The following is an 18,141-nucleotide window of genomic DNA, read 5'->3' as shown; positions in this document are numbered from 1 at the left end:
CAAATATCATTAGTGTTCATCACTACACTCACTGGATCGTTCTGGTGTTCAAACTGCTCTGCTGACTTCTCAGAGTGAATCCTGGTCAGAACTGAGTTGACATATGTCAGTGTGTTGTTTTACTGTATGTGCAAAGAATTAATAGGCCTCCCCCCCCCCCATCTTTGGAAGTGGGGGGGCTGGCGTGCTTCACAAAGTAAAACTATATCAACAAATAGTTCTGAAATTTATTCTTGTTGGGCTTGGCTGATAGTTCATTGCTTCCTATATCGGCTTTGAAAATGAATTACACTTGAACACTATTTGGGCAAATGAAATGATCATGCTTTTCAGTCTATATATGCAGTGAAATCCGAAATTCAGAGAAATATTGCTGCTGTTAACAAACTTGTCCAAAATTCAGTCTGTACCAAACATTCACATATCCTGATGGAATTTGTTAACACATTAACCCCTGGAGGTTTTTGACATTTTTGCATGAAAATCGAGTAGGAAACACATTTTGAAAGCTATTTCTGAATAGATCCAAACACACCAAATCTCCGGTGAACTTTCAATAACATACTGCCTAGTTGATTTAGAAACCTTGTTTTTCATTGGTTTTATGACTTGCACATGAGCAGAAGGGTAAAAGTTGGAGTTCTTTTTTTGTTTTTTGCTAAACAGAGCCATTATTTTTGTATGGAGACCACTCTTTATTCCCAATGTCCATCTTATCCTATTTTTTGCAAAGGCTCATCTGTTTGTTTGCAGTTCATACTAGTTTGCCTTAGATCTGAGACCAAAAAGTCTTAAATCCAGACACAAACTTGGATTCCGACCATAGGCGAATTTTGGGTAGAAAAAAGTCAGGTCCAAAAATGAGTTTTTTTATCTCTATTTTGTAGTGCAACTATATATTCCAGATTATTTGGTATCGTTATAGAGCTACATCTGTCTACCTTTCTTTAATACCACCCACTTTAGTGTTTCATACATGACCATGACGCTACAGAGCTCGGCAGTAGACTACTACCTCCTGCCCTGTTAAGTCGTCACTAGGGGTTAATGTGTTAAGAACATTGTCTCTTGAATGCCCATATTCTTATTTTTTGTTTTACTTCCCTCATGTTAAAGCCCCATAGAGCAAATTTCAGTAAGTTGTTGTTGTTATTGTAGGTTTTAGCACCATTTTTCAGCACAAGATAGGCTATACATGGTGGCCAGTATAAATGGTGGAGGAAGAACCCGGGAAAACACAGAAAGACATCTGACCCACGAGAAGCTACTGACAAACAAGAAGCTTTTGGCAAGCTTTTTCACATACCAACATTAGCTGAGCCTGAGACTTGAACCCACACAGGCAGAGGTGAGATGGCAGTGATCCATAATGGTGAGCACTTTAGACCACCTGGCCACTCAGGGTCCCTAAATTGCAGTAAGTAGGGACCTTTGCAATATTCCACAATGTTATGGTGCATACTGTACTTCAGAGACATATAAATACAGTACAATGTAAGTCAACATATGGAAGACTTCAAGTCTAATTTGCATTATCACAATTACTGATTTTGTGTTCATTATATTAATAGTGTTCTCTCCATAAATATTACAGATAGCAAAGAAAGTGAAGAACTTGATAAACATCCCAATAGATCCAAGTGACACTGGAACAGGTTATCACAGCATCCTGAAATCTCTTGGTTCACACAACCCAACTACTTTGCCTTTCACGCAGGGTTTATCTCTCAGCCAAGGCAGTTCACAAGGAGGTAATCACTCCCATGAAAATCATTAATCAGTAATCTTACTAGAAGTCCAGTAGAACTGGTTGAACTGTGCTTGCTGTAAACATAATTGCAATCTGTTTTCTGAGGTTTTTCTCTATGAACAAATAATCAGTTTTTCATAAAATAATATGGTACAGCAGTAAGTTTTAATTTCAAAACGAGGAAGTATGATATTGAACCAATAGTTCCACACAAGCAAAGAAATTTGTTTTAACGAGAATTTTTTAATTAAGCCTGTAAGTACAGTGGTCCCCCTGACCAGTGGCGACCCGCTTCTTACAGCCAGAATCCCTATGCACCGACGAGTTTTATGTTGAAAAGTACCCCTAAAGAATGGCCACCCATCTGACATGACCAGAGGCCAGCATATTAGTACAAAAATGTAACATGTTCCCCTCAAAAGTGGCCACTTTTGATTTCAAATGTGTCAAGAACCAATATTTAATTCATATTATAAGGTAAGTAATAAGATTATATCTACTGTTGATACCTGTCTCCCGATGTCAGGTTTCCATTACTGGAAGAAGTGTTGGCTAAAGTACATGTAACACTAAGATTAATATTATATCATTATCTATAAAAGCTGACATTTACAGGAAATGGGCTCAACATTGTTATGATAGAGTTTTGGGCTTCACACATCTGTTGAGTTATTCTCTTTGATGATTACAATCAGATGTAATTGTCAAGATCATAAGATTGTCAGCATAGGCTAAATATAGATTTTGTGGATTAACACACACAGTGAAATTAACCTTAAACAAAACAGGGTACCAGACAAAGACCAAAAAATCACATGACAATACATCTATAGCTTCCATTACGAAGAAAACATTTCATCCACGCTACAAAAGTTTCTTCAACATAATTAAATCATATATAGTTAGCAACATCTGAATAAATCATTACCAAACATTAACATGTCATTACATAAATGGAGAAATATTACTTTAGAAGAAAGCTATTCTGCTCAATAACATCAGGGGGTGGGAAGAGGATTTTGCAGAACAATTTTATGTAGAAAAGACTCGAATATAACAATTTTATGCTGAAGAGACTCAAAAAACAGTGTCATAACTGATAAGGAGATTATGCAGCAGCAGTTGGAAAATGGAAAGACAATTATGTACCAAGATTTAAGGGGCCCCGAGTGGCCGAGTGGTCTAAAGCGCTCTTCGTTACGGATCACTGCCATCTCACCTCTGTCTGTGGCGGTTCGAGTCTAAGATTCAGCCAATGTGGGCATGTGAGAAAGCTTGCCAGTAGCTTCTTGTGGGTCGGTGGTTCTTTCTGGGGTTTTCCGGGTTCTTCCTCCACCATTAATACTGGCCGCCATGTATAGCCTATCGTGCTGAAAAATGGCGTTAAACCCCACAACAACAACAACAACAACAACAACCAAGATTTAAATGACATTTTTGAATGGTTTTGCAATGTGCATGACAACAATACCCACTTGCATATCATGCTTAGGTCAAAAATAAGAATTATTCATGTATATTCAGTTGAAATAAGTCTATTCTTAAGACAAGATGAACCTTTTAATAATTAATGTTACTTTTAAACAAAGATATTAAATGAGGATAGTAAATGCTTTGAAGTATGTTGCTTTCTTACTATGAACATCACATATAATTTACAGAAAAATTTAGATTCCCTCTTGAAAGGCCATCCATCTTATAAGGCCACTTTCCCAGTGCAGAAGGGGTGGGGGCATATAAGAAGGGGACCACTGTAGCTATTTCTTCCACTGACCACTTGAGATATTTTCAGTACATACTATTATATGCTTATGTCCAATCCTTTGTTTGAATCCTTTGAATTGAAGGAAAAACTTTCAAATTTAATCCAGTATTGATTCATTGTCATTTTAATGAATTCCTAAGCATTCTTATACATTTTTTTCAGTTAATTCTCTGCAACCAAAGAGACAGGCAGGTCATGTGATATTGTATATGTCACCTACCTTACTCAGTGACAATTTGGATAGAAAGTTATATTCAGACCATAAAACAATGCCTCATCCATTCCCTTTTGATATTGGTACCAAACTATTTATTTTTATGTGCCAGAATAAAAAGAAGGGAAAACATGGAAGCAAGTGCTGCAATGTTCTAATGGGCAATTTGTATGTGTGGCTGCTTTTGTAAAAGATAAATGTAATTTATAGCATATGCTGTTTATAAAGTAATGACGGTAGTCAAATGAGTCAATGCTTATTTTACCCAATCATCACAATATTATACTGTAATCTGAACCAAATTGAAATTGCTATTTTTCACTTTGAAATTGTTGTCTATCACAAGACTGAATATTCCTCATGTGTGAGGACGTGACCTCTTGTGAAAACTGATGAACATAACTTCAGGATGTGTATGCTGTATCAACAAATCACTATGCTGCTTTGATTTTTCTAAGATTTACATGCAGCCTGACTTGGTGTCTGGCACAGTTTCATGATCACAACTAGTCTCACAGTTTTCCTAGATTGCAGTGAAACTTTGTAAATATTACATTTATCATCAGAAATTGTGCATATTGAGAAATCGCTTTGCTCATGGTTGTGCTTCGTTATTAAAATTGTTTTATACTATTATAACTGTTTCAGCTGATCTGATCAAGAGAATGCTGGGCTCTGTGGCTGATCTTGCTGGAAGGACAGGTCAGAAGTTTGTTGTAGGAAAAGGATTATCCAATGCAGGTATCCAACTTCTAGGAGAACAGCTGGCAAATATGACCATTGGAGACTTGGAGGCCATGTTGACAAGCAATAAAATTGATCCTCTCCAAGTATTCAAACTGACGCAAGATTTGATTGACCTAATGAGAGCACTGGTTAGTGGTTCGATTTTAAAGTGAGATAATGACATTTTGTTTTACATATATTAATGCACACTTTGTTTCATTTTGTATTGAGATCATAATTACTTTTTATGTGTCCATCATATTAAAGGTTGCATATAGTGTTGCCTGTGTCTGCCTGTCATATCACATTATGTTATGTCAGGTTGCATCATTCAGATCTCATTACCACTCATTGCCTTTTAAAGGACTTAATGGATTCTAATAAAATTTGATATGAGGCTTTACTTTCAAAAGACCAAAGTCCGGTTAGATTTTCACCATTTTCTGGGAAAAGTTATGGTGTTATGGCTCCTTGTTTGACTTGGAACTTTGCTGTATAATTTCTTACTACTCAGAAACTTTTGAATGACTTCATGGATTAAAATCAACTTTGGTATGAGGTTTTATATTGAAAGAGTTAAGTTTGATTTTTATCACATTTACATGAACTTTTACTGTTTTATGGCCCATGTTTGACTTGAATCTTTACCTTTTAATTGTTTCATGTTGGCTGGGGCATCAGTGTCTATGGACACATTTCTGATTATAAATAAATGAGGCTTTTTCAAAATTAAGATCTTCATCCTTCTTATTTTGTTTCATTGAAAGAGTAATTTCATTGAAAGAATAAATTCATTGAAAGAGTAATTTCTTTGAAAGAATAAATTCATTGAAAGAGTAATTTCAAGAGTAAAATAAATTTACAAAATGTGGCTTGCTTAAGATAGCAATGACTTCGGCTAAATGATTAGTATTTTTTATTGTCATAGGACATCATTATTTATGATATATCACAGAAGATCTTTTGGGCCCAGGTTGTTTAATATACTCTCTACTATTGCAGATTTCTGAGCTGACCAGCAAAGTGATCTCAGGACAGTTTGGCAATATTTTCTCATCCTTTGACCTAGTTCTGAAGGGTGACTTTGGTTTTCCCAAAGTTAGTACCACACTATTTCAAGTCAGCCATCAGATACCTATTGCAGGAATCATTACTGTCACATTTGGTAAGAATTTGTATGGTCCCAACTAGAAATGAAACTAGTATAAAAGTTTATTTAATGAATGTTTATTGAAGGTATTCTTCAGATAGGATTCATATAGTCATTGATGTTAATAAGGGTATCAAATCCATCTATTAATTGTTGCTCCCCTCTTAAAAATGTACCATGAACTCAGTAATCTTAGTCTAATCCTACTCAAAAATAAGTTACCCCCGAGGAAGAAATTCCTGAGTTGAACTTCAGATGTATTGCAGAGTTTCATATTTCTATGCCAATGTTTTTTTAGCATTGGCAGTAAGCACATGTTTAGGCATTTTGACATGAATTGAACAAAAAACAGGTGAGTTGCCCTTAAATATTCCTCTAAAAACATCTTGAGCAATGCATAAAAATTAAACAATATGAAAACTCAAATTACTAACTTGTGTTTTTCAGCAGAAATCATTTTTTGGTCAGTCTCTCCATTTTATGATCTCACTTCTGCCAATGGTCAGCCAATTTATTGAGAGATTCAGAAGCCTTCATAGGCCATCTTAGATCCCTATAATACTTATAATACCTCATAAAACATTCCACTTGTGGCCTTTGAACACTCTAGGTTACAACAATAACGTAATCCTTGTACAGCTTGTTGTGTATACATGATAGTCTTCTTATGCCAATTACTCAAAACACATCCTTTGCAAAGGTACAAGTCTGATTCCCTGTAAACTGACTTCCACTGGTTTCTATAATATGTGGCAAGAACATATATTTTAATGTAAATTTTAAAAAACAGTCATTGATGTTAATAAGAGTATCAAATCCATCCATTATTTGTTGCTTCCCCTTTAAAAAAGCTATGAGAAACTCGTATTCAGACCTGATAAATAATTGTTTTATCTGACACGCATATATGGGTCTTGACCTCATGTTACCATTAGGTATACATGTTGCAATAGGTCTGAAATGGACTTGGAACTTCCATAAACAGTACAATGTAACCTCTATTAAGACTAGGTACCAGGGAGCTAGTTCCCTATCTCAACCAAGTTTTGGAGTACACCATTCAACTGCATGGTTGACAAGGGACAAACAGTTAATTCATTTTCAAAAAGGCATAGAATAGATACATGGAATAATCCCTGCAAGTATTAAAAAGGATGCTGATAACTATGGTTTTGTACAAATGCAGAGCAAACACAATGAGTATCAAGCTTTATTATAACAGCAAAATCTCCACCCCCATCAACTTATTTGGTTCCGTTCCAAAAGTCATGTCAGCTAGCCCATATGTGTCTTTATGATATGAAGTTGACATCAGCTTTTATGACTTTGAGGAACGTAAGAAAAAGCATCGTGTCAGATATAAAGCATATTGGTAATTCTATTGCTGTTTTATGACTTTGATATGACCCCAGTTCTATTAAGTAAATTCAGCATTGCATAGTAGATTTTGCCTTGTTTCTTTCTTTTGCAAAATGTTCCCAAAACTTACTCAGTAAATAAAGAAATATTTGAATTTTTATTTTAATATTTTAATATTTGTGAAAAGGTATTTTGATTAGTTTAAACGTTCATTCCATACAGCACACAGTTTTGTCCACAACCCCCTAATTTTTGTTAAAAGTTATGGTCAACCCACCTTTCAAAAAATAAAAAAGGGACATTGTGTATGTATTTCCATCCAGTTTGATATTAAGGAATGAAACTTGGTGTACTTATGCTATCAGCAGAATGTGTGTCTCTTACCAGAATAGGATTTTTTGTTTAATGGCAAGTTCAAGGATCAATATTTTATGTTTTTATGTTTTCATCACATATTTCCTTTTGCTGTATGACTTCAAAGCCATTTGAGATTAAGGGATGCAACTTGATATACATATATATGTCATCATTAGCAGATGTGACACATGATACATTTGGGGTACTGAACTCATGGACTAGGTTTGGCTCAATATTTTATTTTTTCATCACACATTCACTTTCTCTCTGATTTTAAAGCCATTTGAGATTGAGAAATAAGCTTGGTATATTAATACATCATTGCTAGAATGCATATGACATACAGCAATAGGGGTCTTATTTACAAGGTCAGGGTCATGACTATGTTTTTGTTTTCCATCACACTTTCTTTTCCACCTTAAATCTTAAGAGCTGATTAAGATTAAGAGATTCCATTGGGTATTCAGTATGTAATCATTAGCAAGATGCGTTATGTATATCAAGTTCATTGTCATGAATTTTTCAAGTTACACTTTCCTTTCCAATTTGCTTTAGGAACTGATGGAAACTTAGAATTACCATATATCATTGGTTAAAGGTCAGTCATATTCCACATTGGAGGTCCTATCTTTAAGGTCAAGGTCATATGTCAACAATTTAAAGATCAGTCACATTTGCCTTTGCCTTTTGTATTTGAGGTTGTATCCTCAAGGTCAAAGTCACTGACCAACATTTAAAGTTTCTTTTAGATTCTGCTTTATGCCAAAAATGTTGTTTGAGGCACAATGATGAACCATTGTACACTTATCATTCTCATTTTAATGACATCTCATGCATCACAGTCGAGGTTTTTTATTCAGTGTCAAGGTCAGTATTAAATTTTTCAAATCCCTTATCTATACTTTTCCTCTACTGCACTTTGAGATAAGGCAGTGAAACTTGGTTGCTTTCTTTGGTGCCCAGTAATTTTGCAGTTCTTTTATAAAAATCAAATGTTTAATTTTGTTGAACTTTCATGAACTCAAAATAGATGACAAGGAATACAAAAATTTGTGATGGATCACTGTAAAACTAATTGTACTTGTTATGGTCATCATGTTAGACTTAGTCTTTTTGTCCTGCAGCCTTGTGAGAAAGAAACTTATTTATACATTCTTTTTATGGCTAGCTGTGTACTTTTGAACATATTATGGTCATCTTTTATATATGTGCATATTAACAAATCTTTGTGCACCAGCAATTTTAGTCAGTTATTCCCCTTTTTGACTTACAGTTGGAGGCATTATATGACTAAATTTTGTGATTGCAACTATTCTTGCAGTTTTTAATGAATTGCTGTGAAACTTGGGGGATAGTATGGGCATCATCAGAATTTATGTGTGTTCACCATTCATTGAAAATTAGATGCCCTGATCAGTGAAGATGTGTACATCTCAAGTATACAAGTTATTGTGTTACAAATTTATATTATTGCTAGGCCATGCAGATATATTTTCTTGCTTCATCTAATTTGAGGATTTCTTCTTCAGATATGTTACTCCATCATAATACCATAGGAGAATTACTACTATTTCATAAATACACCCTCCAAGGTTAAAACATATTTTCTGAAAAGCTAAAAGTTATCTGCCATCCTGAGTGACCATTTGATAGTGATCTCCCTTTGATAAAGGGATTGGCACCAAATTCCATGAATATTTTAGTTACTAGGTCTGCTCACGCATAGTAGCATGCTCTCTATAGAAAGAGAGGCCTTGCAATCTACAAACAAGCATTTTGGAAGTTTTCTACCTTAAAACAAGTCAGATGAGTTTTCTATTCAAAGGAAAGTATACTCCATCTTTAAATTTCTAACTTTTCTGTTCTTTCTTTCTTCAGCAACAAAGAAAGTGTTTCTGGCTTTCATTGTCATCAGTTTGCTGTCCTCACTCAGGTACTCTAGATAGGTACATGCATTGTTTTCAATTGCATCCTCTCATATTACTCTAGATGTATGTCTGGTGTCTGGTGTGTGATACAGAAATTTTGTATAGCTGTATAATTTCCACCATTAAAATTTATATTTTAGCATCCACTTTATAAGTATTATTAGCGGGACTCCAATACTCTACCTGTACAGGCCACATGTACCCTTTTACAGGTAATTGTCTTAGTATGTAGCTCTGTATGTACACTCTGAAGCTTGGTATGTAGCTCTGCATGTACACAGGCCATGTTACACCTAAATATATTGTATGGTTTCTTTGTCTTAACGATTTAGGCCATGAGCAAAACAAGACTGACAACCACTCTACATGTGGTGCTTACTCTGATTGTCAATCTACAAATACATATTATTCTTCTATTATGGAGTGAGATTGAGAGAAGTCAAACAGTCATGGTCACCATCTTGCATATCAGAATTACAGGCAAGCTAAATGGACCAATATCCCATACCCCATCCCATTCTCAAGAACTGGACATTGTCATGCCAACCAAGATGCCACTGTTCCATCATGACCAGACTCTGCCAAATACCTCTGATTGTAATGTGTCATGACCACAACTGAATATGCAGTATCAGTCCAGTTTCATGAACCCAAGTTATAAAGGCACTCTCATGGATCAGTCTAACCCACATATCACCGCTAGGCACTTCCTGCATATGATGCCTAGCTTAGTGCCTAAGATTCCAAGAGTTGTCACTTAACTATGTTCACAAGCCTTTGCCACTCAGTGGGTGCCAGCCTGTCTTTAGTGAAGCTATAAAAATCACCATATCCAACTAAGGTCATTTATGAGTTAGTGAGCCACAATCCTCTCCATTCTTCTGCAGCTACTTTGCAAGTAGTACAAGAGACGTTAGCTTCAGCACCTTTATCTAAAAATGACAAACATGCTCCCCTAGTTGTTATTAGATATTATCTGATGCATAAAGACTCAGCTTTATGCCTCGAGTGATGAAGTTTTCTGCCTACTGCCACCAGAGTTCTGTTCTCCTCCTCCTGCTACAACAACTTCCTTGTCCAAGTTCTAGCATCAGTTGATTATCGATTAAATAGAAAAATCTACTTCCTAATTGCTTCCACAATCTGGCAGAGTTGCTGACATTCTGGGTTACTTGTATTGCCAATTAGAAGACCGAAGCATCAACCAACCTCTTTTTCTTGCAAGGATGCCTATATTTGAACTTTAGTACGCAGTTCTGCAAGTCTACCACACCAGTTTTCCATGTGAATACTTCAGCAGTCAACTGAGATGTTGCAGCTTTGGGGTTGACAAAGTCATCTTTTTTACACATGAATTGGACAACAGAGACTACACAATCAGTGTGGACTTGGAAGATGCTTATCTTTATGTCTCCATTCTCACTGCTTCAAGGAAGTTTCTGCAATTAACCTATAAAGACACTGTTTACCAGTTCAGGACATTTCCAGTTGGACTCAGCACCAGTCCATGAGGTTTTACTTGATTGATGGACTGGGCAATGACCCATGTCTGCACCACCACCATGGCAGCAACATCAACTACCTGGACTACATTCTACAAGAATATTACATGAATTATGAGAATGATTCTGTTTTTCCAATGGAGGCTGACACTTTGTCCATTGGACCAACTTCTGACAATCTACACAATCATGAGGTTCCATCTCAGAAGATGGGGCAACCTTACTAAGCTCATGTGAGATATACCTCAGCAGTACAACTGCCAGAAATTACAGTTGATATAGATGTGCACATCGAGGGCTGGGGGTCATACCTCCTCCCATGATTCTGGGGGAGCCAGTGGAGTGTGAACCTCAGGATCCTTATTTGCATATCAACATTCTCTAGATGAATACCATTTTGGAAGCTTTTCATTGGTGGCAGGAGGATCTACATAGGAAGCGAGTTCTCATTCTGTCTGACAACTCCACTATGGTGACTTATCTCAAACAGTAAGGTGGATCCAAGTCCCCAGACTTTTGCATCCTTGTTGGGATTTGCTAAAGTGGCATTTTCAATGACAAATCCACATACAAGTATTAGTGGACTTGTTTTCCCAGAAGTATCAAATAATTCAAACTGGATGGTCCCATCATCTTTCAGTTTCCACTCAGATATGGCGATAGACCAATGATGGACCTATTTGGACAAAGGGTAATGCCAGACTTACAAATTTTGTCTCACAGTCCCGTATCCAAAGGCCTAGGCAATCGATGCTCTTTCTGTAGATTGGAATGGCCTGGATGCAGATGCTTACCCTCCAACACCTCTGGTTCGGATGGTTGTATAGAAAGCAAGAGAATCGGAGTGTGACCTCATCATAATTGCTTCTCTCAGATGGGAAATCTCCAGGAAACTGAGATAGTCCTTCATCTGCTGAAGTAACCATGAAGGCAGGCATTTCATCTTAACCCAGAGTTGCTGAACCTGCACATCTGGATCTTATTTAACATGCCCTCAGGAACAAACAGTTCTCACAACCATTGGTGGAGAATTTGCTCAAGCAAGATGTCCCTCCAAAACAACTGTATGAAGTCATATGGAAAATCTTCACACAGTGATGTGGCCAAAAATACATTAACTATGGCTGCATCAATACCTCAAATAGCTAACTGCCTGCTATGGCTTTTTGATGAGAAACAGCAGCAAGCACAATTAATGGCTACTGTTCTGCAATCAGTGACACATTGCATCACCATGGAAGAGACCTATCCATTCTTCTGTTCAGTTTTGATTACAAACATTCAAAGACACTGGCTCTTTGCCATGGGGAACTCTATCATGGGTACTAGACTGGCTAAACAACACACCATTTGAACTGTTCTCAAGAGTGGCATTCATTAACCTCTAATATTCAGACCTGCTTCCTCACTACATTAATGAATGGCAGGCAGAATCAGCCAAATACATACAGTTCCCAAAAAATGTATAAGCATCACTTTTGACAACCCATTTTGCTATGCCAAGAAGCAGTTCCCATTCATTTTGAATCAGACATTTTTAATGAAATCCCTGTCTACTCCAGACACTTCATCTCAAAGTCATCTACAGGACCCAGTGTGAGCTTTGAAGTGGTACACTCAAGAAGGACCGAGTTTTTGCTTCAAGGGAGATTACTCCTCTTTTTATCTCTCACAGGAGGAAAGGACAACATATGACCACAGACACTTTCGTCGTTGGTTGTTTGTTCCACATATCAGAAAACAACCCCAGACCAAATGAATCTGCTTTGCATCTCACCACAAACATTACATTTGATTGAAACTGTTCTTGGTTGTTATCAGTGCTTTGGGTTGGAAAGCTGAGTCCACTTCTCCAGCTTTTTTCTTCCTAAAAGACTCAAGTTTATCTGGAGGAACCTATAACCATGGCACAACAGGTTACCTTCATAGGTCGTTTGACAGCTTCACAAGGACATGGCTTCATGACTTGTTCTGGACTTGTAAAATCTGTCCCTTTCAAAGTCACTCCCTAACATAAGGAGTTTTTTCTCCAGTCGAGTTATCTAGCAGCTGTCTCACATACCTTAGGGGACTGGACATGGTCTCTCTGGTGTAAGGTGGTGTGTCTCCTGCCACTATTTTCCTATTCTCAAAGATATTGTAATTGGGTAATATATTTGAAGAAGAAACCAATTTTGTCTTGTAAAATATGTTTCTTCACTGATACTTGCCTAATAATAATACACACCCTCCAAGCTTTTACAGTTATATCCATATATAGAGCCTTCTTTTCTGCTCCAGTAGTAACTGAAAAATTTACAGGATTTGGTACCAGTCCCTGTATCAAGGGGAGATCACTCTGTAGCCTGTGTGGGCTGATAACTTTCAGCCTTTTAGCTAAATGTTTTAGCCTGGAAGAGCTGAATTTGCATGATAATAGTTTTTCTCCATAGGTATTATGATCATGTAAGTATTATTAAATAAACAATTTACTAGGAAATATTGATTGTTTGTAAATGAAGTAAGAGATAATCTGAAGAAACTTTATCATGCAAGTTTTTAAATATTAGTATTAAAGATTTACATGGTTAAGCTGATAGGCTGTGATAAAATGTAACATAGCTATTGGCTAAAAATAAGCAGATTAGCAAGTTGTGAAAGTTTACAATGCATTTTCGAATGTAAAGTGGGAATCATTATTCATGTCAGTATTATTTTGCACTATTTACTCTTGGCATACTAAGCTTTGGTAAAAAGTCCAACAAGGATTTATGTGGTAAATGGTATTCACACACAAGATAAACATATATAAAGCCTCAAGCTTTTCTAAGAAGTCTATTGATGGTGTTGTTTTATTCCTGAAATCCTGAAAAGGCTTTTATAATTTCTTTGCCAATGAATTTTGGGCTGGATATAGTATTTTGCATTTTCATTCATTTGTTTATTTGTTCATTTATGCGTATGTTCATTAATTCAAGTGTTTATTAATTTATTCTTATGTTCTCAATATTTTGGATCCTATTTCTCCTACACTCTTAGAAAATCATCCTGTGGGTTCACCTAAAGAAGAATACCTATCAAAGCTTTGTCAATGTGACCTTATGTTCATGCTTCAGTGACTTTACAATTTTCAGCTCTTAGATCAATACACCTTCAATGTCTTTTCATTTACATATGACAATTAGTATGTGCTTACATCTTAACAAGAGTTACTTATTTGTACTAAAACTTGGTCACAATGATCTGATTTTATGATTGAAAGACTTGTATTTTCAGACATTCATTTGTTACCATATATCATCTACACTTCTGAAGTGGATGTTACATCAGAAAATTTGCCATAGCAAAAATATAGGCCACTGTGATCAATTGTCCATTCTGAACCAACTTTCATATTTTAAGAAATTTCTTTGATATTCTTTTAATATTTGAATCCTATTTAACCAACACTGATGAAAATGTGGATGGATCTTGACAAGAGTAACTCAACCATGTCATAACTAACACAGTTTGACCTAATTGTATTCTTTACCGAATTTGTCCTTTTGACCAATTTGATTTATTTTACACACATTTCAGAAACTTTGGCACCATGTACTTTGTATTTGTTTGTCTTAAAGCAGAACATTTTACATTTATTTGGAAAAGTTGAGCAATCTTGAACCTTTGCATTTTTTAACTTTGTAACATTGTTGCCTTTTATCTTTAATTTCTACATATTTACATTTATTTGTTAGATTTTATTTTGCTGAATTTTTTTTCTCTCAGTGTTTTCCTTTTTAATTTTAAACCACACTTTAAATTGGCATTATTTAGTCAAGATAAATATTTTGTACCATTAAACTCTATAATGTGTTGAGTAGCTGCTGTATTTTTATATGTTTGTTCATTACACCCTCAAAGTTTTGGACTTTATTTCACCTAAACTCGTAAAAGTTGGTATGTGAATGCATCTCAAAAAGAGTAACTCAGCATACTAAAAATAGGATACTATGACCTAAGTTTCACACTTGAGCAACTAAGATTTGTGTTTTCAGTCATTTGTTTACTACTTCCTTAATATGATGGGCTTTTTAGATAAGCACATAAAAAACTGAAATGTAGATGGATCGCAAGATAAGTGATCACCAATCCATTCCAAAGCTTGGTCACTGTGATCTAGTTAAGCTATATCCAAATATGCCATTGTTACCATATTTTCATGTTTGAGCAACTAATGCATTTTCTCTTACGCATATGTTACATCCTCAATATCTTGGACCCTATTTTTCCTGTGGTTGAAATTTTTTTATATGAATGCATCTCGGTGAACATAATCCAATTTAAGAATATTTAGAACAGACATCCATTGATCAAGGAAATTGATTTTGCTTTTACTATATTACTATAAGTAGCCTGTACCAGAACACTTAGGAAAATACTATCATGTAAACCTGCTAGTATGATAAAGGTTTTTACTGTCATCATACTCTTCATTTTGGAATAATACAAGATGGATGTATATAAATGCTTTCTTTAATGTTGTTTTACCTTTCTAAACATTCTGTCAGTGTATCTGAACATGGCACAAACAATTTTTATTTACTACAGAGTTTGGTGCTGAATGTTACTATGGACTGGATATAACTCTTGCCCTCAAACTGTTGAGCATGAAAGCACAAGCAGTGTTGACTCCCTTTGGAGGTGTCATGATGTATGGAGAAGTGGGTGTTGGATGTATCTTGTATGCTAAACTACAGTTGGTTGGGTACATCATGGATCTAAGATTCCCAAGTACTGCTGAAATTGGATTCTCAAAGTTTCCACTAGATGTGGGGTAAGTTTGGAAAGGAAGGTGTTTACAAGACAATACTAATAATAATAATAATAATAATAATGACCTTATTTAAAGAGGGTAACACAATTAGCTAATAACTAATCTACCTTGAGGCCCTCATACAAAGGAATTCATTTATTTAAGCTGCATCTTTGAAGCCACTGGATATATTGGGTTTGGAAGAAGGAAATAGAGTGGGCATTTCTAAACTCAACTGGAATACTATTCCAGAGCAGAGTTCCAGAGTACTGGAAACTTTTTTAAAATAACTCCTTATTTGGTTTGGGAATTTTATACTGTTTGGTAGACATGGATCACAGGTGGGGAGTATTACCAGATAGCCTATACTGGAATAGTGATTGTAAATATTCAGGAGCACTATTATGAGATATCCTGTACATTAATTTGGCTTTTCTCAAACAGATTCGGTCATTAATAGGTAATATTTTTAACCTACCAGCTAAACTTTCCTTGCTTTCTTTCTGGATTGATTTTAGCCCAAATGCTCTTTTTTGAAGATGTGCCAGCTTTGCTATGTTTTTATCATTTGAATTACCCCATACTGTACTACAGTAGTCCAAATAGGGTTGTATGTAACTGTTATAAAATAGTTTTCTGTGCCTTTCAGGGAGAAAATGTCTTATCCTACTGAGAAGCCATACACATGAATTGACTTTTTTACTGGTATGTTTGATATGTTCAGTCCATGATAGGTTATTATCTACCAGAACACCAAGTAGTTTATCATGACAGACCATTTGCAGATTTATATCCTTCCATGTCAGACATAGTTCATCACTATCAAGATTTGTCCTTCTTTGCCATGTTGAGATATGTAATATTTTAGTTTTACCAGTATTTACCACCATGCCATTACATGTGCACCAGTTTTCCAGTTTGTTTAGTGCATTCTGTAAAGAAATTTCGAGCTCATGCTTTGTGTTTTGGATGTCTGACAATGTTGTGTCATCTGCATAGAGATCTCTAGATGATATTGAGTCTCTTAGTAAAAGTGGTAGGTCATTAATAAATAAAATGAATAGTAATGGACCTAGAATTGAGCCTTGTGGTACTCCATATCTAATTGTTTCAGGTTCAGACAGAACATTATTTATGTAAACATGTTGTGTTCTCTCATTTAAGTACGAAGTAAACCATCTAATTGTTCTTTCATCGCACTGGTAGATTTTCAGTTTCTTCAAAAGGATTTCATGATCCACCATGTCAAAAGCTTTCCTGAAATCTACAAATACAGTTCCTATTATTCTACCTTGGTCAAGTCCTTGAAGCCATTTATCAGTTAGGGAGATCAAGGCAGTCTCACATGAATGTTTCTGTCTAAAGCCTGATTGATCAGGGTGTAACAGCAAGTGTTTGGTTAAATATGATATGAATGAGTCATGGACATGTTTTTCAATCAATTTTAACAAGTTTGGTAGAATTGAGATTGGTCGGTAGTTATCAGCATCATCCTTAGAACCAGATTTGTGAATAGGAGTTACTTTTGCAGTTTTCCATATTTTGGGGAGAGATGACGTTGCAATACTTAAATTAATTATGAATGTTATGCTATCTACAATAGCAAAGGCAGAAGATTTAATGAGTCATGGGTCAATCTGATCAAGTCCTGTAGCTTTCTTGGTATCAAGTTCACTGAGACATTTTTTAACAAAGTTTTTTGACACTGGTGGGATAGAGAAACATACCTCCTTAGAGATTTTGCTGCTGCAGAACTTTTTCAGTTCATTAAAGTTGTTTTTTATCACTGGCTCTTTTAACTTTGTGGTAATGTTGATGAAAAAATCATTGAAAACATTTGTAATGTCAGTTTCATCAGTGACTGTGGTGTCATTTACCAGAAGTGAGTGAATTTTATTTGTCTGTTTTTTGTGCGTTCCTCCAGTGAGTTCATTGAAGACTTTCCAAATGGAGTTTGTGTTGCTTTTTTTGTTTTCAAGCAATGATTGATAATAAGCTTTTTTAGCTTTTTTAATCATACTTGTTATTTTATTTCTCCATACTTTATATTGTGCATGGTTTTCCATAGCCTTGAATTTGTCTCGTGTTTTCATAGCATCTAGGATTTCAGTAGTTGAATTTCAGTCTTTACTTGATGTACTTTCAGTGGTGCATGCTTAGATACTACATCCATGAATAAGTCAGTCCACACCCTCATGACTTCATCTATGTCATCCAAATTTTGGATCATATTCCATGGAACTTTATATAAGTCATTGAGAAATTGTTCTTCATTACAATTTTTGAACGATCTGTAAGTGACCGTTTTATGTGCATTTCTCTTATTTTTCTTGCATTTAACGTTTCTTGTCAAAAAAGTAGGATAGTGGTCACTAAGACCAACATTTGGTACATTTGGTACATTAACACAAGCCACATTGTCTGGTAAGTTGGTATAAATGTGATCAATAAGAGTGCTCGATTTTTCTGTTACCCTTGTGGGCTCATTTACCAGTTAATCTTAAGGGTATAATACTTGTAGATAGAAATTTTTTTTAGGAAATAAAAAAAGTCATTTTTAGAGGCAATAACAGTTTGGCAGATTACATTAAAATCAACTGCCAGATTATAAGAATT

General features: G+C 35.5%; 1 protein-coding gene across 1 annotated transcript in view; it reads left to right on the top strand.

The window, feature by feature from the left end:
* The window catches only part of LOC149805047 (uncharacterized), a 357,351-nt gene that overhangs the window by 104,140 nt on the left and 235,070 nt on the right, over positions 1 to 18,141 (top strand). Inside the window, exons 30-33 of the mRNA XM_089946893.1 lie at positions 1,595 to 1,751; positions 4,378 to 4,604; positions 5,458 to 5,620; positions 15,321 to 15,546. Of these exons, the coding sequence (XP_089803019.1) occupies positions 1,595 to 1,751; positions 4,378 to 4,604; positions 5,458 to 5,620; positions 15,321 to 15,546 (773 nt within the window). The remainder of the gene's footprint in view (positions 1 to 1,594; positions 1,752 to 4,377; positions 4,605 to 5,457; positions 5,621 to 15,320; positions 15,547 to 18,141) is intronic.

Source organism: Sinohyriopsis cumingii, chromosome 2 (assembly GCF_028554795.1).
Source record: "Sinohyriopsis cumingii isolate HCF-2022 chromosome 2, ASM2855479v2, whole genome shotgun sequence".
NCBI classification, from domain to species: Eukaryota; Metazoa; Mollusca; class Bivalvia; order Unionida; family Unionidae; genus Sinohyriopsis; species Sinohyriopsis cumingii.
The sequence above is the reverse complement of the archived record's forward strand: the minus strand, read 5'-3'. Positions and strand labels throughout refer to the sequence as shown.